General features: G+C 49.7%; 1 protein-coding gene across 2 annotated transcripts in view; it reads right to left on the minus strand.

Annotated features, from left to right (window-relative positions):
• Nucleotides 1–25,389, minus strand: part of LOC134935737 (uncharacterized) — a 145,330-nt gene that overhangs the window by 68,299 nt on the left and 51,642 nt on the right. For both annotated transcript variants that reach the window (XM_063930589.1, XM_063930588.1), the window contains exon 5: nucleotides 18,041–18,252. In XM_063930589.1, coding sequence (XP_063786659.1) covers nucleotides 18,041–18,252 — 212 coding nt within the window. The remainder of the gene's footprint in view (nucleotides 1–18,040; nucleotides 18,253–25,389) is intronic.

Raw genomic sequence — 25,389 nt, forward strand, 5'->3', positions numbered from 1 at the left:
ACCTCGAAGGTATAACTTTGACCAAATCAAACAATCAAATACTTCACCCGTACTACCAATCATTTGGAGAATAATGTCCTATTAGGGTAAAGTATGTCCTGGCAGTAACGCGGAGCCCTCCCTAAACTGTCCACGAGGGGGACGTTTGCAGCCAATGTCTCTCTAATAGACTGCTTATACTGAAACAGAGGACTTCTAAGGAGGCGTCAGTGGACGCAAGGTAAACAGTTGTAAACAGGCATGCAAAACCACTTTCTCCATAATACAGAACAGCAGTAATGTCTCACGGTACCAACCGCATTTGTATCCACAGAAAGGTGAGTCAGTTATCATCCAGTGATATAAACTAGTAAACAGACCAGTTCTGGCTTGCACAGTAAGAACAGGGGTTTGCACAGTCCTGTTACCTTTTGTCGAACTGTGTTGTAACAACCGGGTGCAGTATAAGTGTGAAGGTCATGACATGGACCCGTTAGGAGGCGCTATTACATAGGGCGAGTCTTTGACGGAGCTGTTTAGGGTTAGGGGCGTCCCCCTTTCTGACAGGCGGCAGTTAATGATAACCCTCTACTTTACGTGGAAACATCTATGAAGACCCAGGTACAGTGCTTCTGTACTTGGGGTTCCTGTAACCCGGATAGCTGGGATATTGGGGATAAGTGAGAGTACCTGCGGTATATTCGTTGCTCCTGCTGTCTGCAGCCGTGCTCCCAATCACTGCAGCCTCTCCCGTATGACTGTTGTTAGGGGAATCCTCTTCCCACGCAATCTCCCCCCTTCCGGATCTCGAGCCCTTGTGCCGCGGCGTCTTTGATGTTGGGCAGGTGTCAGGAAGCCTCCATGACCTGAGCCACCTCCCTCTCTTGTCCACGCGGCGGTGTTGTTCCTTCTCTCCGGCCGTGGCAGGCAGCAGCGATTCCAGCGGGTGGGCGCGCTCTCTCTGTTCCCCTCACACCGCGGTCCTCTCTCTCTCCGTCTTCCCGCCTCTGCCCCGATCTCCTCAGCTCACTGTTCTCTCAGTCTCCTCACTGCCTGCTCACTCTCCTCAGCTCACTGTTCTGCAGGCTGCTGCAGGACAACCCTTTTATAACTTTGCATTCCCAGGAACACATTCTATCTGGGATTTCCCGCTCTTAGTCTGCAAATGGGTGAGTCATGCACTTTGCATTTTGCAGACTGATCTGTATTGCTATGAGCTGTGCTGTTAACTCCTTCTGTGCTGCAAGCTGTTGGCTGCTGGCACAGTGCTATGCAACTCCAGCAAACATTTTATTTTTTTTAAAGTCATGCTGGCACCTGTAGTGCCACAGTTGATTTGGGCTGCAGTTTCAGGGTATCACATGCACCCCAGCTAAAATCTTGCGTGTCCTCACGCCTATGGCAGCAGGCCAAAGTCTCTAATATAAATCTCAATTTAAGCATAACAATAAACAGGTGTAAACAATTCGGATATAAGTATACAGTGGAAAAGGTTAACAGTTTACTCCCTATACCTTAAAGACGGGACGCCCTGGATGCTGCGTCCCGACCTTCTGGTCTCAACCCCAGGGATGTCGCTCTCGTCAGGAGCGGTAATTAGGCTAGGCCGATCCTGGTCATCAACAGGCCCATTGAACACCGGGTTTGGCGTTATGGGTGGGGCTGAATGCGGTGGTGGTAGTCCACCCATAAACACTAAGAGCTCCATGGGATCGTGTAAGGGTATGCCCCCTAGGGTCTCCCGTCCCTCTGCCACAGGTGGATCTGCGCTTCTCATTGGTAACTCTACGGTGCAGAGCTTGAGTTGGTCCCTTGGTACCACGCTGACTGGACCTTCCGGGCCCTTACGGATCTTGTAGGTGTGTCGGTCGCCCTCAGGAACACTGATCACGACGTACGGGCAACTTTCCCACATAGCGTCAAGCTTGCTGGTACGGTGATTCCGTTTCTTCCAGACAAGGTCCCCAGTCTTCAGTGCCTCCGGTCGGATGTGGGCATTGTAGTTTATCTCTTGGAGCTGCTGGGCATGCTCAATTCTTTTTATTACAATTTCTCGGGCAGCTTCTATCCTCCGCTGGTGCTCACGGACCCAGTCGGTCTTTGGGTCGATGGGAGGGACCACAGCAGGGGCCAATTCCAGGTCCTGGGGTAATTTGCCTCGTCGGCCGAACATGAGGTAGTACGGTGTGAAGCCGGTAGAGCAATGTTCAGTGTTGTTGTAAAGATAGGTTAATTCGGGGAGTACGGTCGGCCACTTGGTGCGATCTTCTGCCACCAGGCTCCAGGGCATCCCGATGAGGGTCTGGTTAGCTCTTTCGCACAATCCATTCCCCTGTGGGTGATAGGCTGTGGTCCGAGCTTTCCGACAGCCGTAGTAGGAACACAGTTCGTGAAACAACTGCGACTCAAAGGCAGGGCCTTGGTCGGTCAAGATGCAGTCTGGATACCCATAGGGCCTGGCAAAGTGCTTCAAAAACAGTTCAGCAGTGGTTTTTGCAGTGAGGTCTTTAGCTGGGACGGCTACTAGGAATTTACTGTAATGGTCCGTTATTGTAAGGGCATACAGATATCCATTGGTGCTCGGCTCCAATTTCACGTGGTCCAGGGCAACAATTTGCAGTGGATGTTGACTCTTAATGGGATGCAGAGGATCCTTTTGGGTAATGTCGGCCTGCCTTTTCCTTGTGCATGGAACACAGTCGCGGCACCATCTTTCTACATCCTCTCGCATGCCCACCCAGAAATACCGTGTGCGTAGGATAGCTTCAGTCTTTTGTGTGCCGAAGTGCCCGGACTTGTCATGGTAGGCCGTGAGCAGAAGAGCAGCTTGATCTTTGGATACAACCACCTGAGTGACTGGTTGGTGGGTACTTGGATCTATGCTGGTACGCACTAGGATCCCCTCCTCCAAGTGAATGCGGTCCCTATGCCGTAGTAACTTTATCAATTCCGGGTCGGCTTTATCCCGTTGGGCCCGGGTCAATGGGCGCCGCTGGTGCAACAAGGCCACAAGTTCCCTCAGCACTGGATTCTTCCGCTGCTTCTCGCGCCAGTCGACTGTGGGAGCATCCAGTAGGGCATTCTCCACTCGTGGAGGTCCGGTGACGGGTAGGGGGTCTGACGTGACCGTTCGTCCCTTTCGAGAGACTTTAAACACCGGGGTTTCGACATCCTCATCCACATCTCTATCTTCCTCTGTAATGTCCACAGTGGGTAATCAGGAGAGGGCATCGGCGTTCCCGTTGGACTTCTCACTTCGGTAGGATACGGTGTACTGGAAATTTGCTAATCGGGATACCCATCTCTGTTCCAGGGCTCCGAGCTTAGCAGTGGACAGATGTGCCAGCGGGTTATTGTCCGTCATGATGACGAACGGCGTGGCGGCCAGATAGTGTTTAAACTTCTCGGTGACGGCCCAGATGAGGGCGAGTAACTCTAGCTTAAATGCGCTGTAATTCTCACAGTTACGCTCGGTCTTGCGGAGGACCCGGCTGGCGTATGCAATCACTCTTTCCCGCCCGTCCTGCACCTGGGAGAGTACGGCCCCTAAACCCCGGTGACTAGCGTCTGTGTAAACTTGAAATGGTTGTTCATAATCGGGATAGGCCAACAACGGGGCTTCGATTAAGGACGTCTTCAACCGATGAAAGGCTCGCTGCTGTTCCTCTCCCCAACATACCAGGGACGACCCTCTTCGCTCATGACCCGATTGGCCTCTGAGTAATTCGTGCAACGGGGCTGCCACTGCGGCAAATTGTTCAATGAAGCGTCGATAGTACCCCACAAATCCCAAATAGCTTAGGACATCTCTGACGGTCTTGGGGACTGGCCAGTCCTGAACGACTCTGATCTTCTCCGGCCGGGCATCACGCCCTCGGCGCTGACAACATGCCCCAGATACTGGACCTTGGGCTTGAGCAGGTGACATTTGCTCGGTTTAAGCTTCAGGCCGCAGTGGATCAACTGTTGGAACACTTCTTCCAAATGTCGCAGATGGTCCTCGTAGTTTCTGGAGAAGATTATCACATCATCGAGGTACAGCAGGACCATCTCGAAGTTGCGGTGTCCGAGACAATGCTCCATGACACGTTGGAAGGTTGCCGGGGCGTTGCAGAGTCCAAATGGCATCCTTAAGAATTCGAATAAGCCCATTGGCGTAGTGAAGGCCGTCTTCTCAATGTCTTCAGGGGCCATTTGGACCTGCCAGTAGCCGCTGGTGAGGTCCAGTGTGGAGAAATACGCCGCCGTCTTCAAGGCTGTCAGAGATTCTTCGATTCTGGGAAGCGGATAGGCGTCCTTGTGAGTTGCAGCATTGAGCCTGCGATAATCTACGCAGAAGCGCAGGCTACCGTCCTTCTTCTTCACTATCACCAGTGGAGCGGCCCATGGGCTGTGGCTTTCGCGGATGACTCTAGCCTCTTTCATTTCCGCAATCATGTTCCTCACTGGCTGGTACATAGTTGGGGGGAGGGGCCGGTGGCGTTCCTTGATAGGAGGGGTTGTCCCGGTGGGAATGTGATGATACACTTCATCCGCTTGACCAAAATCCGAAGGGTGTTGGCTGAATGCAGCAACGTTGCGTCGCACCAGCTGTAATATTCCATCTCTTTGGTCAGTGGGGGTGTCAACATTGCCAATCTGGATCTCGGCCCACCATGGGGGTTCTTTCTCAGCCGCCGACTTTTCGCCGTCTGCCGCTCCTGATTGAGCCATGGTTACCCCCTGTCTCACGATGTCTTGGAAGTCGATCCAACTGACCTTCGCCACCGGACAATACTTGTAGAGTCTGATGGCATACGAGTGTGGGTTCAGAAGACGGACTGGTACCCTCCCGTGTACCACCTTGGCTAGTGTCCTCGCCACAGCGAACGGCTGTTGTCCGTCCCGGTCACAGGGTTCCACCAGAGCCTCGTAGTTTCTTCCCCCCGGACCAATTCTCGTTTTGCACCACACCACTTGCTCCGAATTCGGTTTCAACAGAACAGGTTGGCGGTCGGTGATTCGGGCTTTTCCAATCTCACCCTGACCATTAATGAATTTCCTTCGGCCCTCTAGTACTTTGACGGTCTGTTGCAGGGCCTTTCGCTCCTTAGGGGTCGCGGTCTTCATCTCGTGTCGCAGGGCTTCTACTAGTTCCTCTGGACAGTTTCGCAGAATGTTCATGCCTAGGATCACGGGTGGCAAGTGTGCGTTGGGCGCAGTGGTGATGAGGTATCCTTGGCGGGTCAAGGCGGCGTTTTCTACTTCCACGTCGGCTTCCCAGTAGCCTTGGAAGGCGATAGGTTGTCCATTGCTGGCTAGCAAGTGGAGCCATGTAGTGGGTGGGGACACAATGGTAGCTTCGTCCCAGTGTTGGAGGAACTCCGTGAATCGGATTGTAGAGACTTGTGAGCCCGTATCTAAGAGAGCTGGTATTTCGATCCCATTGATGCAGATGTTCAGGTGAGGGCACTCTCCTACATACTGGGGCCACCAATCCCGCGATGGCGGACCTGTCAGTGGTTCTCCTCCCGAGGGTCGGTCCCTCGCCTCGGGGTCCCCCCGTTTAAAGGGTCAAGTGGGCAGTTCCGTTCGATGTGTCCGCTCTGGTGACATCCCCTACAAATCGGTCGACCCTGTGGGTCAAACCGATCGGTAGGCCTTCGGCCTGACTCCCTCGTGACCTCCCATCGAGGGTGGCATCTTCCACCGCGTTCTTGACGCCCTTCTCTGCGTCGGCTTCCACTTGGTTCTTTGCCGAGTTCTTCCAGCTTCTGGCTCATCCGAGACAGGCTGAGCGTCACTTCTGACATCTGTCGGTTAAGGGTTTCGATAGGGTCTGGCCCTGTTGGGGCCTGTGCCTGCTGAAGGACTGCCCCCGCTCGGGTAGTGGTGTCTACATTCTTGTACGAAGGGATGCTCTGGAGGCTTTCTTCGTCCACTTTCCTTGGTGTCTCGTCGTCTTCAGCCTCGTTGCCCTGATTCATTCCTAAGATCTGTAGAACATCTTCTTTAAATGCAGAGAAGGAACTGTCCGGTTTTTGGCGTTTCCACATTCCTAATTGTGACCGAATCGCTTCACCTTGTGCTCCTTCCATAAAGAAATTAATTAGGGTGTCATCGGTCAGTCCGGCATCCAGTGGATCTAGTGTTCGTACAGCCCTCAAGGCTTCCTGTAGGCCTAGTGCAAACTCCCGTAGAGATTCGCCTGGTCGTTGCTTTCTTGCGTACAGACGGCTCTTTAGTTCTGCTACCGTTCTGCATTCAAATATGTTCCTCAATTTCTGGAGTATACAATCTGCACTCTTCTTCTCCGTATCCTCCCATGCTTCTACCTCCCTCAGTGCTGGGCCGGTTAATTGCCCCTTCAGGATCTCTACTTTTTGTTCTTCCGTGAGCGTATATAGGCGGAACATGGAGAGCATTTTGTCTTTGAATGCCTTGAAAGTACTTGAGCCAGGGACTTGTTTTCCTGCATATGTTGGCAACCATGAGGCCCCAAAGTAATATGGCATGGTGATCGGTGATGCCGTTGTCCCTGTCGGATTTCCGGGTGCCGCTGGTGGTTGTCCCTGTGCCGAGGACGACTCCGGAACATCTGGGTTCGACATCTTGAAACGATCCTGTTCGCGGACGCCAAGTGTAATATCTCTATAAAAGGGTTCGTACCTGAAACTCTGTCGGTCTCGTAATCGGCCGTATCCACTCTTCAACGATGTCTTGGCCAGCGTCTATTCTTCTCCTCACCTGTAAGGCTGGGGCAGAAGGACCAGGAGAACCCCGGAAGGGCAACCCAAACCCAATGTGCTCAAGGACCACGACACATGGAGACGGTGACAACCATTTATTGCACTGACGATATCAGTCACCGCTGTAACTCAATTTTCATTAAACACAGTTGCATAGGTTGAACATTATTACAATATCCTGAGTCTTTCCCTGTCTTATAACAACATTCACAGTTTTAACACCTCGAAGGTATAACTTTGACCAAATCAAACAATCAAATACTTCACCCGTACTACCAATCATTTGGAGAATAATGTCCTATTAGGGTAAAGTATGTCCTGGCAGTAACGCGGGAGCCCTCCCTAAACTGTCCACGAGGGGGGCGTTTGCAGCCAATGTCTCTCTAATAGACTGCTTATACTGAAACAGAGGACTTCTAAGGAGGCGTCAGTGGACGCAAGGTAAACAGTTGTAAACAGGCATGCAAAACCACTTTCTCCATAATACAGAACAGCAGTAATGTCTCACGGTACCAACCGCATTTGTATCCACAGAAAGGTGAGTCAGTTATCATCCAGTGATATAAACTAGTAAACAGACCAGTTCTGGCTTGCACAGTAAGAACAGGGGTTTGCACAGTCCTGTTACCTTTTGTTGAACTGTGTTGTAACAACCGGGTGCAGTATAAGTGTGAAGGTCATGACATGGACCCGTTAGGAGGCGCTATTACATAGGGCGAGTCTTTGACGGAGCTGTTTAGGGTTAGGGGCGTCCCCCTTTCTGACAGGCGGCAGTTAATGATAACCCTCTACTTTATGTGGAAACATCTATGAAGACCCAGGTACAGTGCTTCTGTACTTGGGGTTCCTGTAACCCGGATAGCTGGGATATTGGGGATAAGTGAGAGCACCTGCGGTATATTCGTTGCTCCTGCTGTCTGCAGCCGTGCTCCCAATCACTGCAGCCTCTCCAGTATGACTGTTGTTAGGGGAATCCTCTTCCCACGCGATCTCCCCCCTTCCGGATCTCGAGCCCTTGTGCCGCGGCATCTTTGATGTTGGGCAGGTGTCAGGAAGCCTCCGTGACCTGAGCCACCTCCCTCTCTTGTCCACGCGGCGGTGTTGTTTCTTCTCTCCGGCCGTGGCAGGCAGCAGCGATTCCAGCGGGTGGGCGCGCTCTCTCTGTTCCCCTCACACCGCGGTCCTCTCTCTCTCCGTCTTCCCGCCTCTGCCCCGATCTCCTCAGCTCACTGTTCTCTCAGTCTCCTCACTGCCTGCTCACTCTCCTCAGCTCACTGTTCTGCAGGCTGCTGCAGGACAACCCTTTTATAACTTTGCATTCCCAGGAACACATTCTATCTGGGATTTCCCGCTCTTAGTCTGCAAATGGGTGAGTCATGCACTTTGCATTTTGCAGACTGATCTGTATTGCTATGAGCTGTGCTGTTAACTCCTTCTGTGCTGCAAGCTGTAGGCTGCTGGCACAGTGCTATGCAACTCCAGCAAACATTTTATTTTTTTTAAAGTCATGCTGGCACCTGTAGTGCCACAGTTGATTTGGGCTGCAGTTTCAGGGTATCACACTCGTATTGCAGTTCTGCTCTTCCAGTGCAGTGTTTAGTACATGCAGACTCGTACTGCAGTTCTGTTCTTCCAGTGCAGTGTTTTAGGACATGCAGACTCGTATTGCAGTTCTGCTCTTCCAGTGCAGTGTTTTAGTACATACAGACTCGTATTGCAGTTCTGCTCTTCCAGTGCATTGTTTAGTACATGCAGACTCGTACTGCAGTTCTGTTTTTCCAGTGCAGTGTTTTAGGACATGCAGACTCGTATTGCAGTTCTGCTCTTCCAATGCAGTGTTTTAGGACATGCAGACTCATATTGCAGTTTTGCTCTTCCATTGCAGACTCGTATTGCAGTTCTGCTCTTCCAGTGCAGTGTTTTAGTACATGCAGACTCGTATTGCAGTTTTGCTCTTCCAGTGCAGTGTTTTAGTACATACAGACCATACTTACCGACATCTCAAATCTCCTCTCCGGGAGATGCCCGGAGAGAAGCAGGTGGGCGGCTACGAGATAATTGCATCATTAAGCCCCGCCTACTCGCCAGGAAAAACCCACAGTAGGTCATTAAGCCCCGCCTACTCGCCAGGAAAAGCCCACAGTAGGTTAATATTTGCATAGGGGGCGGAGCTAAATGACGTGATTAGCATATAATCGCGTCATTAGGCTCCACCCCCTCCACCAGTCCACGATTTTGCTGTATCTTTCTCCACATTCTGCCCACTTCACTAGGAAGTGGGCAGAATGCGGGAGGTGTGCCCACTCTTCCGGGGCCGCGGGGGCCTACTCGAAAAACCGGGTGTCTCCCGCAGAATCCGGGAGAGTAGGTAAGTATGATACAGACTCATATTGAAGTTCTCCTCTTTCAGTGCAGTGTATTAGTACGTGCAGACTCATATTGCAGTTTGCTCTTTCAGTGCAGTGTTTTAGGACATTCTACATCATAATTCTGTGCAATGAGGAAACTGTACAATGTTACCACAATGATTTACATTGTGAAGGTTGCAGATTTGCTTAGCAGAGCAGTAGGAATGTATTCATTGAAGTGTTGTGCACTGACTACATGGGCATGGCCCGAGGCCAAAACACTGCTGTCTGGACTGTAAATGACACTCAGGGGATTCAGATGACAGTTCCACTACTGACTGCACTCAGAATATTCTAATATTCCTGTTTTTCCCTCTCCTGGTAACTGATCGCTACTTATGACCATGAGGTGACGTCACAATCTGGAAGCTTTTTTGGCACGATGAAGATCCTGGTTCATTGACGATCCATAAAATGTTCAAAACTGCTCACAGAAAGCATGGGGCTATTTACCACAAATTAAATGTAAGCGAAATTAAAATAAAAAAAAATAATTTCTATATATCAATTTGATATTTTTAAAGCAAATGTCTACAGATATAAATAATGGGAGAGTTCTTATTAATTGCCCTGTTTAGGTCTCTCTTCACCATTATTGATACAATTAGTGCTTATAAGATCGTAACAGGCTCTGCTGCACACAGGATCTATTTACCTTCAGTAAGTGGGACGGTGCTTTAAACTAAAGCTTTTTTCGAATATGCCATTTTCCTTTCACCTTAGACGGGTTGCCATGGCAACTAAGCTAGATGGCCTTTGTTTAGGAACAATGTTCCCCTTAGGGACATTTAAGAGCAAGCAGGAACTCAGAGATTTATGATCTCAGGAACTGTACGCCCAATAAAACACCTGAACACAATGGATGGGGAGAAACAGTTGTTATATGGGATTAGAAACCTTAAGGTGGACCTGTGGCCTGTACTCGGCGGAGGCTGCCATTTTGTCAGTGTTCATAATAATAAGAATTTACTTACCGATAATTCTATTTCTCGTAGTCCGTAGTGGATGCTGGGAACTCCGTAAGGACCATGGGGAATAGCGGCTCCGCAGGAGACAGGGCACATCTAAAGAAAGCTTTAGGATCACCTGGTGTGCACTGGCTCCTCCCCCTATGACCCTCCTCCAAGCCTCAGTTAGGATACTGTGCCCGGACGAGCGTACACAATAAGGAAGGATTTTGAATCCCGGGTAAGACTCATACCAGCCACACCAATCACACTGTACAACTTGTGATCTGAACCCAGTTAACAGCATGATAATAGAGAAGCCTCTCGAAAAGATGGCTCACTACAACAATAACCCGAATTTTTTGGTAACAATAATTATGTACCAGTATTGCAGACAATCCGCACTTGGGATGGGCGCCCAGCATCCACTACGGACTACGAGAAATAGAATTATCGGTAAGTAAATTCTTATTTTCTCTGACGTCCTAGTGGATGCTGGGAACTCCGTAAGGACCATGGGGATTATACCAAAGCTCCCAAACGGGCGGGAGAGTGCGGATGACTCTGCAGCCCCCAATGAGAGAACTCCCGGTCCTCCTCAGCCAGGGTATCAAATTTGTAGAATTTTACAAACGTATTTGCTCCTGACCAAGTAACTGCTCGGCAAAGTTGTAAAGCCGAGACCCCTCGGGCAGCTGCCCAAGATGAGCCCACCTTCCTTGTGGAGTGGGCATTTACAGATTTTTGGCTGTGGCAGGCCTGCCACAGAATGTGCAAGCTGAATTGTACTACAAATCCAACGAGCAATAGTCTGCTTAGAAGCAGGAGCACCCAGCTAGTTGGGTGCATAGAGGATAAACAGCGAGTCAGATTTCCTGACTCCAGCCGTCCTGGAAACATATATTTTCCGGGTCCTGACAACGTCTAGCAACTTGGAGTCCTCCAAGTCCCTAGTAGCCGCAGGCACCACAATAGGTTTGGTTCAGGTGAGACGCTGAAACCACCTTAGGGAGAAACTGAGGACGAGTCCTCAATTCCGCCCTGTCCGAATGGAAAATCAGATAAGGGCTTTTACAGGATAAAGCCACCAATTCTGACATGCGCCTGGCCCAGGCCAGAGCCAACAGCATGACCACTTTTTCTGTGAGATATTTTAACTCCACAGATTTAAGTGTGTCAAACCAATGTGACTTTTGGAACCCAAAAACCACCTGGAGATCCCAAAAGTGCCACTAAAGGCACAAAAGGAGGCTGTATATGCAGTACCCCTTTAACAAATGTCTGAACTTCAGGGACTGAAGCTAGTTCTTTTTTGGAAGAAAATTGACAGAGCCGAAATTTGAACCTTAATGGACCCCAATTTCAGGCCCATAGATACTCCTGTTTGCAGGAAATGTAGGAATCGACCCAGTTGAATTTCCTCCGTCGAGCCTTACTGGCCTCGCACCACGCAACATATTTTCGCCAAATGCGGTGATAATGTTTTGCGGTTACATCCTTCCTGGCTTTGATCAGGATAGGGATGACTTCATCCGGAATGCCTTTTTCCTTCAGGATCCAGCGTTCAACCGCCATGCCGTCAACGCAGCCGCGGTAAGTCTTGGAACAGACAAGGTCCTTGCTGGAGCAGGTCCCTTCTTAGAGGTAGAGGCTACGGATCCTCCGTGAGCATCTCTTGAAGTTCCGGTTACCAATTCCTTCTTGGCCAATCCGGAGCCACTAATATAGTGCTTACTCCTCTCCATCTTATCAATCTCAGTACCTTGGGTATGAGAGGCAGAGGAGGGAACCCATACACTGATTGGTACACCCACGGTGTTACCAGAGCATCTACAGCTATTGCCTGAGGGTCCCTTGACGTGGCGCAATACCTGTCGAGTTTTTCCCAACGGTTTATAATCATGTGGAAGACTTCTGGGTGAAGTCCTTACTCTCCCGGGTGGAGGTCGTGCTGAGGAAAACTGCTTCCCAGTTGTCCACTCCCGGAATGAAAACTGCTGACAGTGCTATCACATGGTTTTTCGCCCCGCGAAGAATCCTTGCAGCTTCTGCCATTGCCCTCCTGCTTCTTGTGGCACCCTGTCTGTTTACGTGGGTGACTGCCGTAATGTTGTCCGACTGGATCAACACCGGCTGACCTTGAAGCAGAGGTCTTGCTAAGCTTAGAGCATTGTAAATGGCCCTTAGCTTCAGGACATTTATGTGAAGTGATGTCTCCAGGCTTGACCATAAGCCCTGGATATTCCTTCCCTGTGTGACTGCTCCCCAGCCTCGCAGGCTGGCATCCGTGGCCACCAGGACCCAGTCCCGCATGCCGAATCTGCGGCCCTCTAGAAGATGAGCACTCTGCAACCACCACAGGAGGGATACCCTTGTCCCTGGTGACAGGGTTATCCGCTGAAGCATCTGAAGATGCGACCCGGACCATTTGTCCAGTAGGTTCCACTGGAAAGTCTTGCGTGGAATCTGCCGAATGGGATTGCTTCGTAGGAAGCCACCATTTTTACCCAGAACCCTTGTGCATTGATGCACTGAGACTTGGTTCGGTTTTAGGAGGTTCCTGACTAGCTCGGATAACTCCCTGGCTTTCTCCTCCGGGAGAAATACCTTCTTTCTGGACTGTGTCCAGGATCATCTCTAGGAACAGAAGACAAGTCGTCGGAACCAGCTGCGATTTTGGAATATTGAGAATCCAATCGTGCTGCCGCAACACTACCTGAGGTAGTGCTACACCGATCTCCAACTGTTCCCTGGATCTCACCCTTATCAGGGAATCGTCCAAGTAAAGGATAACTAAAATTCCCTTCCTTCGAAGGAATATCATCATTACGGTCATTACTTCAGTAAAGACCCGGGGTGCCGTGGACCATCCCTACGGCAGCGTCTGAACTGATAGTGACAGTTCTGTACCATAACCTGAGATACCCTTGGTGAGAAGGGTAAATTTTGACATGAAGGTAAGCATCCTTGATGTCCCGAGACATCATGTAGTCCCCTTCTTCCAGGTTTGCAATCACTGCTCTGAGTGACTCAATTTTGAATTTGAACCTCTGTATGTAAGTGTTCAAAGATTTTAGATTTTAGATTTTAAAATCGGTCTCACCGAGCCGTCTGGCTTTGGTACCACAATAGTGTGGAATAATACCCCGTTCCCTGTTGCAGGAGGGGTACCTTAATTATCACCTGCTGGGAATACAGCTTGTGAATGGCTTCCAAAACTGCCTCCCTGTCAGCGGGAGACGTCGGTAAAACAGACTTTTGGAAACGGCGAGGGGAATACGTCTCGAATTCCAATTTGTACCCCTGAAATATTACCTGAAGGATCCAGGGGTCTACTTGCGAGTGAGCCCACTGCGCACTGAAATTCATTGAGAACGGGCCCCCACCGTGCCTGAACTTGTAAAGCCCTAGCGTCATACTGAGAGCTTGGCAGAGGCGGAAAAGGGTTTCTGTTCCTGGGAACTGGCTGATCTCTGCAGCCATTTTCCTCTCCCTCTGTCACGAGCAGAAAAGAGGAACCCTTTTGTCCGCTTGCCAACCAGGACTGCGCCTGATAATACGGCGTCTTATTTTGAGAGGCTACCTTTTTTAAGGCAATACTTCCAAATGCCGTTTGGAATCCGCATCACCTGACCACTTTACTGGTATAATTGGACAACGCACTTATACTTGATGCCAGTCGGCAAATATTCCGCTGTGCATCATGCATATATAGAAATGCATCTTTTAATTGCTCTATAGGCAATAATATACTGTCCTTATCTAGGATATCAAATTTCCAGTCAGGGAATCCGACCACGCCAACCCAGCACTGCACATCCAGGCTGAGGCGATTGCTGGTCGCAGTATAACACCAGTATGTGTGTAAATACATTTTAGGATACCCTCCTGCTTTCTATCAGCAGGATCCCTAAGGGCGGCCATCTCCAGAGAGGGTAGAGCCCTTGTTCTTACAAGCGTGTGAGCGCCTTATCCCCCTTAGGGGGTGTTTCCCAACGCACCCTAACCTCTGGCGGGAAAAGGTATACTGCCAATAACTTTTTAGAAATTATCAATTGTTATCGGGGGGAAACCCACGCATCATCACACACCTCATTTTATTTCTCAGATTCAGGAAAACTACAGGAAGTTTTTCCTCACCAAACATAATACCCCTTTTTTTGGTGGTATTTATATTATCAGAAGAGTGTAAACTTTTTCCATTGCCTCAATCATGCAATGTGTGGCCCTATTGGAAATCACGGTTGTCTCTTCACCGTCGACACAGGAGTCAGTATCCGTGTCGGCGTCTGTATCTGAGGTAACGGGCGCTTTAGAGTCCCTGTATGAGACGTCTGGACATGCACAAGCTGAGTAGCCGGCTGTCTCATGTCAACCACTGTCTTTTATACAAAGCTGACACTGTCACGCAATTTCAACAGTACATCCACTCAGGTGTCGACCCCCCAGGGGGTGACAACACTATTACAGACACTCTACTCCGTCTCCTCATCATTTTTCTCCTCATACATGTCGACACAAACGTACCGACACACAGCACACACACAGGGAATGCTCTGATAGAGGACAGGACCCCACTAGCCCTTTGGGGAGACAGAGGGAGAGTTTGCCAGCACACACCAGAGCGCTATATATATACAGGGATAACCTTATATAAGTGTTTTTCCCTTTATAGCTGCTGTATTGTTTATACTGCGCCTAATTTGTGCCCCCCTCTCTTTTTTAACCCCTTTCTGTAGTGTAGTGACTGCAGGGGAGAGCCAGGGAGCTTCCCTCCAACTGAGCTGTGAGGGAAAATGGCGCCAGTGTGCTGAGGAGATAGGCTCCGCCCCTTTCTCGGCGTCCTTATCATCCGTTTTCTTGTATGTTTTGGCAGGGGTTAAATGCATCCATATAGCCCAGGAGTTATATGTGATGCATTTATTTTAGCCATAAAAGGTTTTCTATCGATTTATTGCGTCTCAGGGCGCTGCCCCCCCAGCGCCCTGCACCCTCAGTGACCGGAGTGTGAAGTGTGCTGAGAGCAATGGCGCACAGCTGCGGTGCTGTGCGCCTACCTTTATCTGAAGACAGGAAAGTCTTCTGCCGCCGATTTTTCCGGACCTCTTCGCTCTTCTGGCTCTGTAAGGGGGCCGGCGGCGCGGCTCCGGTGACCCATCCAGGCTGAACCTGTGATCGTCCCTCTGGAGCTAATGTCCAGTAGCCTAAGAAGCCCAATCCACTCTGCACGCAGGTGAGTTCGCTTCTTCTCCCCTTAGTCCCTCGATGCAGTGAGCCTGTTGCCAGCAGGTCTCACTGAAAATAATAAACCTAAACTAAAACTTTCACAAAGAGCTCGGGAGAGCCCCTAGTGTGCACCCTTCTCGTCGGGCACAGAAAATCTAACTGAGGCTTGGAGGAGGGTCATAGGGGGAGGAGCCAGTGCACACCAGGTGATCCTAAAGCTTTCTTTAGATGTGCCCTGTCTCCTGCGGAGCCGCTATTCCCCATGGTCCTTACGGAGTTCCCAGCATCCACTAGGACGTCAGAGAAAAATTGATAGCCTGAATTATACTTTATGTTTTTCCATCTTCTGCCGCAACAGTCATCATTAGTTTTGGCACTTCCTCCAGCCAGGCTGCAAAGCGGCTTCCATTCACCGTACTCATGACTCAGTAGTACAGTGGAACTCAAGCTACACGGCCATGACACTCCCAGAAGGCAAAACAGTTCCGTGCGATCACATTGTCGCCGCTCAGTTCCCATCCCATTTCACAGTAAGGGACTTAGCCTTAGCCTTGGAGAGAGATACAGTAAAGAGAGACAGTACCAGCCAACCAGCTCCTAACCGTCATTTTTCATACACCGCCTGTAACATGGCAGTTAGGAGCTGATTGGCTGGGTTTTTTTTAATCTCTTTCTACGGCTTAGCACATCTCCCTCTAAACAAGATCCGGCAAAGATCCATCGTTCGAATGCGTAAATTTGTTTAAGTGCTGTATGTTAACACTCGCTATTTGCGTCTGTAAAAAAAGATCAGCTCCACTCCAGATCCGCCTGTTTCCAGAAATATACCAGGCGCCCGGAGGTGAAATAGACGGTGGCGCCCCCCAGTGGCTCCGACTTGCACACGTTCTGACATCACAGCGACTTGCCAATGGTACGTCTGGGAGAATAAAGATTCCTTAGTGCAGCTAATTGTGGCGATACGGAATCATGATTTTCAGGTGCTGGCTGCAAATGATAATAAATAGAGTCCTGCGTGTGTGGGGGGAGGGATATCAAAGCTCGGAGAGAAAATTGTCAGAGATAAAGTACCATCCAATCAGCTTCTGCCTTACATTTTACAGGCTGTGTTTGAAAAATAACAGTTAGGAGCGGCTTTGTTGGTGCATTATCTCTCACAGTTGTATCTCTCTCCAAGCTTTGATAAAACTGCCCCTGAAAGTTTTACTATAATAATTAGTGGATTTCCTTAAAACAACTTCTGCTCTCCTTTCTTTCTTCATATAAGACACACAGCAGAGCTGTAGCTCACTATCACGCAGTCATATTCCAGACTCTTTCGCTGAAGGGGGCTGCAAAGGGGGTTTGTGAACTTGGGGCCTAATTCAGACAAGATCGCTCCTCAGCGAATTTGCAGAGGTTTGCAATCGAATAGTCGCCACCCAGACTGAGTGAAAATCTACCCGGTGCAAGTCTGCATACACCGTGCGAAAAGCTTTGCAAACGCCGGCCAGCTGCAAATCCGTTCGCAACTCACTCACTATCGAATGATTTTTCCAGTCTGTGCAGTGTGCGTGTAGCCCAGGACTTACTCCTACAGTGCGAAAGAAACGGGCTGATCGGGGCCGGAGTTGACGTCACACATGTTTTTCCTGACAAAAGAGATGCTGATTTATTTTGCAGTTTGGCCTCGCACGTGTGCATTACGATCAGTACGCATGCGCAGTCAAACAATAATCATCCGCCTTGCGATTTCGCACAACAGCAATCAGGTCTGAATTAGGCCCATGGGGCAGCAGTCAGCAGTTACTGTAGCAAATCACTATGAAATGAGTAGAGAAAGATCTGTCCTAGTTCAGCAGCCCTCTCTGTCTTTCTTTCTTGGTGCCCCTTTGACAGCTGGACCCCGGCAGCCAGTGCCTCCAATGTCTCTGAGAGTTGCACCACTGATGTAGATTGAAGATTTAAAGTGGCTATAATGTAAAAGGCAGCAGCTTACCTATTTCCCATGCATGGCCATAGTTCCGAGCATTCGTGCAGTAGGATGCTGCGAAGGAATCCAAAGACTAATATGGCCTATAGTCTACACCGTGGCTAAGACCTTCTAAAGATGGTGTCAGCTATAAGCCAAGCAAGACAGCCTAAGCTTTTCTGAGCTTTGTAAATTTCTGCACTTAGGACCCGATTCATATCTGTATGGAATTGCACAGCTGCAAGGAAACTAATTAACATACTAATGCAGCAGGAGGCATCTGTTGGAGATAGATGCCTCCTGTTTGCATTTGCGAGATCCAAGTGCTACGTCTGAGGACACAGCCTTGGATCACCACTGCGACCATCGGTCACGATTTGGTTAAATCAGGTGATGCCTATTGTTGAATATTTTCCAATACTAATATAGGGCTTTATTAAGAGTTGTGGGGTATTGCACAGCCGCAGGGAAGTAGCTATGCAAAACCGTACAACTGATATGCTAATGCAGCAGGAGGCATCTGGTGTAAATAGAAGATGCACCATCGGATCACACTGCGTTACCATCAGTCGTCTGAGTAACCTTAAGGTTACTCAGATGGGCATCTCAGGTCCGCAGCCGAGGTTATTACACAGCCGCTGTGTCTTTTTACTGCTGTGTGATCTGCATCTATCTCTGAATCAGGCCCCAAGGTACTGTATCTACATAGACTTTGAAGAAAGAGGACAGAGCGAGGCAGTGTTCCAATGATGTGGTGCAGCACAAGAGGAGTCTTACAGTCACGCCTGTGACATCACTCACCTGTAGTTCCCTCACCGCTTCTGCGAGTTGCCTCACTGCGCTCTCTTCCAAAGCGTTATCGGACAGAAGCTTGGATCGCTGACTTTTAATTTGCCCTCTCAACTTCTGAACACTCTCCTCAGGATCCCAGAGATTTGCTGAAACCTTTTTGGACAGTCCTCTGACACGATCAGCAACGGAAAGGGCCGAAAGGATTTCCTTTCCAGAGAGCTCTAGAAATACATAACATTACAATAATCATGTCAGATGGGGCAGTACATTGGGAAGCCAGAGAGTAATCAGTAAGCTTGGTCAGAGTAATGCCACAGGTTCCGCATACTTTATGTGAGTTAGCATGGCCAGAGATAACGGTGAAAGTTCAATACACTTTTCATCAGTCCGAAGCACACAAAGTAACGTTTCGTACTGGTTCATAGACACAATGCTCTGGCATTGCCTGCTGGCACCTGAGCTCAATTGCAAATAAGGCTTCCTGTGCGTCAATCAGAATACCAAGGACACGATAGTCTGTGACAAGCACTTGCAGGCAAAATATTTCTAAAAGATGTCTTACAGCGTAACTGATCTGTATATGCACCATGGGGGATTGTGTAGAGTTGTTGTGCTTTGTGACATCTCTCACTTCCAAGCACTCAAGACTTGGTGGTGTGGCGTGAATGTAAAACCTAATAATCCTCGACTGCCCCAAACCCTGCGGTTTTCGGCCACCCTGATACCTAATCACTATCTCAGTGTCATCTGCTGATGCAGCTATGTTTAGTTACCCTGTACTTGTACTATATCGTCTTCAACTGTAAGGCACTGTTTTCCTGTTTTGATTATTTGTGTATGTACTCTGTAATTGGGCGCTGCGGAACCTTTGTGGCGCCATATAAATAAAGGATGATAATAATAATAATAATAATAAAGTGATCTGGGCACCTGTGTTCTCTTGGTATGTTCTAATTAGCACTCACGACTACGAAGGAGATGCATCAAGCCACCGAAAGAGTAGACAAGTGGAGAAAATGTTCATAGCAACCAGCTTCTACCTAGCATTTATCAAGCACATTCTATAAAATAATAGGTATAAGATGAGTAGTTGCTATGAGCAATTTGTCCACCCCTACAACCTTAAAGTTTGCAGCTTCTTCCCCCCTATAAAAGAGGTTCTCAAACGCGGTCCTTAAGGCACCCCAATGGTCCAGGTTTTAGGTATATCCATGGCTCAGCGCAGATGGTTAAATCAAATTGACTGAGATGCTAATTAAGTCACCTGTGGGCAAGCATGGATAAACTTACAACCTGGACCGTTGGAGTACCTTGAGGACCTCTGCCCTATAACCTTTCCATCTGACAGGGTATTGCAAATTTTCTAAGAAGAGATCCTACTGTCCAACCTTTTCTACAATTAATTCATCATGTCCCTAAATCCTGATGGGACTGAGTTGCGTGAAGATGGTGACGATGCTTGCGTGAGTTATGACCCATGTAATACAGGGTGGAAACTGTGCATAGACATAGCTTAGGCTCAGATGGTGATGGTCTGGCTGTAACAACAAAAGGTCCAATAAATCAGCTAGTTTAGGTGATGGTAGTCCCATACTGAGATTACATTTACACACCTTGGCAGGCTGTTGAAGCCTATCTACTTTAAGTAGTTCAAGTGACTTCCTCACATATAAGACTGTCTACCATTCTTATAAAAATGCCCTGGACGACTTCCGGTTCCGGCTCCCATGTGATCGGGTGCCTAGTGTGAGAGCTCCGCTGCTACCCTGGCCAGCACAGCACGCAGCGCCGCTTTCGCGGCAATAATCCCGGCGGTTCCCACAGCCTTAGTGAGGGGAAGCTCTTCTCCACCTTATGGAGAAGTTTCTCACCTCTCCCATGCCGGCAAAGCAGCAAAGATCCCGCTCTGAGCGGCACCGGGCGGAATCCAACATGGCCGCCGCACCGGACACACTGGAGGGCACGCAGCAGCAGGATGATGGATCTCAGCCTGCCTCTCCTGACCCTGCAGCTTCAGTCTCATATGAGGATGTAGTGAAAGCAATCCAGGTAACAATGGGAAAAGTCACGAAAGGAGTCCCCCTCAAAGAGCCGTAAACGTGCAGGGTACAACAGTGCAAACTTCCTGCCCTCCTGGACCAGGCGAGAGCAAATCTGAGAGAAATCCTTGCGAGCTCGGGATACTTCTGCAGAGTAATCTTGAAAGAGACGAATGTCCCCTTCCAATAGGCGTGGGTCCGGGATCGTGGAAGCTGCTACGAGCAGCTGCGGCGTGTCAGGCCTCTCTGAAAAGAGCTCCCTCACTGCCAGGTGCAGGACTACCTGCAGGAAAGGCTGGACGGAGCTTACAGAAGAAGCCCCGTCATAGACCCTCACCACAGGCGTCCAGGTATGTTGGGGACGGGGCGGTCAGCCCCACTGTGTGGGGACACTGTATTGTGAAGCGACGCCCGCCGCTATGTGAGCCGCCCGCCGCCGCTACCAGGACACCACCGCTATGTGAGCCAGCCGCCCACCGCCGCTGGCAGGACACCGCCGCTATGTGAGCGCCCACCGCCGCTATGTAGGCCACCTCCCGCCGCTACCAGAGCCGCGCCGGCCGCACTTGCCACACATAGCCGCCGCTCCACGGCTATATGCAGCTCGCTCCCCGGGTCCCGCTATCCGCTGCCCGGATGCCCGCTCCCCGGCTCCCTCTACCATGTCCCTCTGCCATCGCATGTAAGGTCCCCGGCTCCATGTACCCGCTCCCCGCTGGAATAGGCAGCGGCCCCTCATGGACGCGCACGCTGCTAAGCTGACGCAGGTGGCACAGGACATTAAGTCTCAGATGAAACAGCTGTCCCAGAGGGTATTATCCACTGAGCAAAGATTGGGGGAAGTATTCCAAGACGTGGCAGAATTAAAAACGAATACTGACACTATGCAGAAATCTTATTACCAAGTTATGAATAAATTAGATGACCTGGAAAACAGGTCGAGGAGGAATAACCTCAGGATCATGGGCCTAGCAGAATCTCTGAAAGGGCCAGACCTGTATCGTTTTTTACAAGTGTCCCTCCCAGAGTTGTTGAAAATCCAGGACACATGTGCAGACATGGTAGTGGAAAGGGCCCACCGGTTAGGACCGCCCAGGACGGGTCAGAACGCGAGGCCACGTGTGGTGATTTTTCGCTGTTTAAACTTTCTTCATAAAAAAGCTATTTGGTCTGCTTCCAGGAGACACAGGACTCTTGCATGGGATGGTGGGGACATTCGTCTCTTTCAAGATTACTCTGCAGAAGTATCCCGAGCTCGCAAGGATTTCTCTCAGATTTGCTCTCGCCTGGTCCAGGAGGGCAGGAAGTTTGCACTGTTGTACCCTGCACGTTTACGGCTCTTTGAGGGGGACTCCTTTCGTGACTTTTCTAATGTAGCTGACGCAGATGGTTATCTGTCTGAAGGAAGGAAATCGAGACATGCGTCTTCTCCTACTTCTCCACGTTCCACATCATAGGCCCTGAGCTGGGGGTTACATGCGTTATTTGATGGATGGCCTAGGAGTTCTGGCCGGGACTGCTCATATGCTTGCTATTTGTATGGTACCCATGAACGGGGAATAATTGCCTAAATGCTTTTCATCTATTTTATAAGTACCAGACACCCTCTTTTCCTTAGCCTCAGTTTAATCTGTTCAGTTGGGCTGGGTGGAAGCTGGGATTCTCATTTATCTTGTTGAATGTCGTTATTGGCCGGGGTGTGCTAGGGGTAAGCACGCCCAGTTTGAAGTTAGCCTTACGATATGGCTGGAAGTTCTTATTTCTTTTTCATCCACTAGGGGTCACTGGAGTACTCTTGGGATATGGACGGCTTCAGCAAGAACAGGGCACTGAAAATTTAAATTTAGAACTCTCCTCCCCTCCATATCCCAGAGTACCTCAGTGTTTTTTCTGTGCTCATAGCAGCAACAGGGTTTGTGTGGTTCTCCACACTACTTTTGAATATTTTTATTTTTATTTTTGCTTTTTCTTTTTTAACTACATTTTCCACATCCCTTCCCCCCTTCCAATAGGCGTGGGTCCGGGATCGTGGAAGCTGCTACGAGCAGCTGCGGCATGTCAGGCCTCTCTGAAAAGAGCTCCCTCACTGCCAGGTGCAGGACTACCTGCAGGAAAGGCTGGACGGAGCTTACAGAAGAAGCCCCATCATAGACCCTCACCACAGGCGTCCAGGTATGTTGGGGACGGGGTGGTCAGCCCCGCTGTGTGGGGACACTGTATTGTGAAGCGACGCCCGCCGCTATGTGAGCCACCCGCCGCCGCTACCAGGACACCACCGCTATGTGAGCCAGCCGCCCACCGCCGCTGCCAGGACACCGCCGCTATGTGAGCGCCCGCCGCTATGTAGGCCGCCTCCCGCCGCTACCAGAGCCGCGCCGGCCGCACTTGCCACACATAGCCGCCGCTCCACGGCTATATGCAGCGCGCTCCCCGGTTCCCGCTATCCACTGCCCGGATGCCCGCTCCCCGGCTCCCTCTACCATGTCCCTCTGCCATCGCATGTAAGGTCCCGGCTCCATGTACCCGCTCCCCGCTGGAATAGGCAGCGGTACACGGAGCACGGGGGGGGGGGAGCACACACAAGGGGGGAGATTGTGCCCATAGCAGCAGCAGTATGAAATGCTGCATGGGTTATTAGACAGATAGGCTATTATGCCTTTGTTTAGCAGGATGATCCCAGGTTATATCTGTTTGAAAAATGTTATACCCTGTACACTGTTTTACCTGTAAGCATGGCATGGTGGCCATTTTAACCATGCTTCCTGTTCTTCCTGTTGTGATTCCAGATGTTCCTGTCCTACATCTCTACTCCACCGGAGGCGCAGGGGTGTTAGTGGGAATTTGGGATCAGATTTCATATAGTACTGGTCACGTGCACTGCTCTTGGCCAGATATATATATATATATATATATATATATATATATATAGAGAGAGACACCTTAGTACTGTTTTCCTGAGTCGTGCAAGTTGTCTGTCTTTGTATATTGTGTTGTCTGTCTGCATAATGAGTAAGGCACCAGCAGAAACTAAAAAGCAGTTTCACTGCAATGTCTGTAAGACTGCAAATACAATTTCGGCTCCGTTTTCAATGCCAGTGTCATCCATTAGCAGCTGTCATGGCTGGATTGCAATCAGAATTGGCCGCCGCTCGACAAGAGCGGGAAGCGGCAAGATCTGAGTCAAGGGGGAGACCGCTAGAACTACCGGTGGGGTCTCAGCTTTGCCAAAGGTCCAAGTCCACCTTGGGTAGAAGGGATACATTTCATATGATTTACCTGTTTCTGTGATGTTGCATTCTGACGGTTCTATGCCGGTCCTCATTGTGCAAGATGAGGGTGAGGAGGGCGAAGTAGACCAGCAGTCAGATAGTGAGGTTTTTGACAGCCCAGGCGTTGATAATCTCATCCGAGCGGTGCGTCAGTCTCTGACCTTTACAGAAACTGAGGAGCCTCTGACAAATGTTGTAGTCGTCTTTCCTAAACGACCGAGAACTCCAATGTGTTTTCCTGTTTCAGAATCTCTTAATAAGATGTTACTGGAAACACGAAAGAATCCGGATAGACGGTTTTCTATACCTCGCAGATTTAAGTCTCGTTACCCGTTTCCAGAGTCTGTGACAGCTACATGGGAGAATCCGCCATTGGTGGATTCGTCTGTGTCTAAACTTACAAAGAAATTAACCATACCAGTACCAACTGCTACTACGCTTAAAGACCCTTCTGACCGTAAAATAGTAGCTATGCTAAAGTCCATGTATATAGCAGCAGGAGTGTTGCTTAGACCTGGGTTGGTTGGCATTTGGGTCACTAAGGCGCTAATGGTATGGATAACAGGATCCAAGTCTGCCTTATACTTCTCGCTGATCAAATCTGGGAAGCTCACTTCTCGCCTTTCATCGTCGCTAGTTACAGCACGACGAGCACTCTGGCTGCATTCTTCACAAGCGGAGGCAGAGGTCAAAAGAGGTATAGAGGCGTTGCCTTACAGTGGCGAGAAGTTGTTTGGTCCTGAATTGGACAAATGGATTTCTGAGGCCACGGGAGGAAAGTCTGTTTTCCTACCATTGCCTCCAACGGTACCTAGACGGAAATACTCTGGCCCGGCGTTCAAATCCTTTAGACCTCAGCCCTTTCGAGGCCGTGGTAGTGGAACAGCCACGCCTGGTAGACGCGGTCGAGGACGTGGTTTCCAACAAACCAACACCAGTCGTCAGGACGCTAAGGTCACCGACAAGCCAGTGGCATGGCGGGCTCCCAGCCCATCTCGGATCTCCAATTGTGGGAGCACGCCTTCAGACGTTCCATTTGGCGTGGTACCAGACATCCACAGATGGGTGGATCCGCAATTTAGTGTTAAAAGGTTACAAAATAGAGTTCGACTGTCTCCCGCCACTGCGGTTTTTCAAGACAGGACTGCCTCTGTCGGACAACAAGAGGGCGGTTCTGCAAATTGCATTCCGTCCCTGCTGGATTCAGCAGTTTTGATTCCGGTTCCTGTACACCAACAAGGTCAGGGTTATTATTCCAGTCTGTTTGTGGTACCAAAGCTGGATGGCATCCGTCAGGCCAATATTGAACTTAAAAGGTCTCACTCAGTACGTCACTCACTACAGATTCAAAATGGAATCTCTGCGGTCAGTAATTGCAGGTTTAGAGCCACAGGAATTCATGATTGCGCTAGATCTCAAGGATGCGTACTTACACATTCCGATTTGGCCACCTCATCAGAGGTTCTTGCGTTTTGCGATACGGCAGAACCATTACCAGTTTCAGGCTCTACCGTTTGGCCTCTCGTCAGTGCCTCGGGTATTTACCAAGGTGATGTCTGTGATGATAGCTCATCTCAGATCCCTGGGAGTGATGATAGTTCTGTACTTGGACGATCTGCTCATCAAAGCTCCGTCTCAACAGATGCTCCTCCAACATGCGTTGCTAACGTACAATGTACTTGTTCAGCACGGTTGAATTGTCAACTTCAAGAAATCTACTTCTGTCTCAACGACTTCAATTCCTAGGTATGATTCTCGATACGGTAAATCAAAGAATTTACCTGCCAGAACAGAAAGTACAGATTATTCGTCATCTGGTACAATTAGTGCTCAAGCCACGTACAGTCTCGGTACATTTGTGCATTCGCCTCTTAGGCACAATGGTGGCGGCTTTCGAAGCGCTTCAGTTCGGAAGATTTCACTCACGTCCTTTTCAACTGGATATGCTCGCACAGTGGTCGGGCTCGCATCTGCAGATTCACCACAGGGTGAGGTTGTCGCCACGGGCCGGGGTATCTCTACTCTGGTGGCTCAAAGTGCACAATCTAAC

This window comes from Pseudophryne corroboree, chromosome 6, assembly GCF_028390025.1.
Source record: "Pseudophryne corroboree isolate aPseCor3 chromosome 6, aPseCor3.hap2, whole genome shotgun sequence".
In the NCBI taxonomy this organism is placed as follows: domain Eukaryota; kingdom Metazoa; phylum Chordata; class Amphibia; order Anura; family Myobatrachidae; genus Pseudophryne; species Pseudophryne corroboree.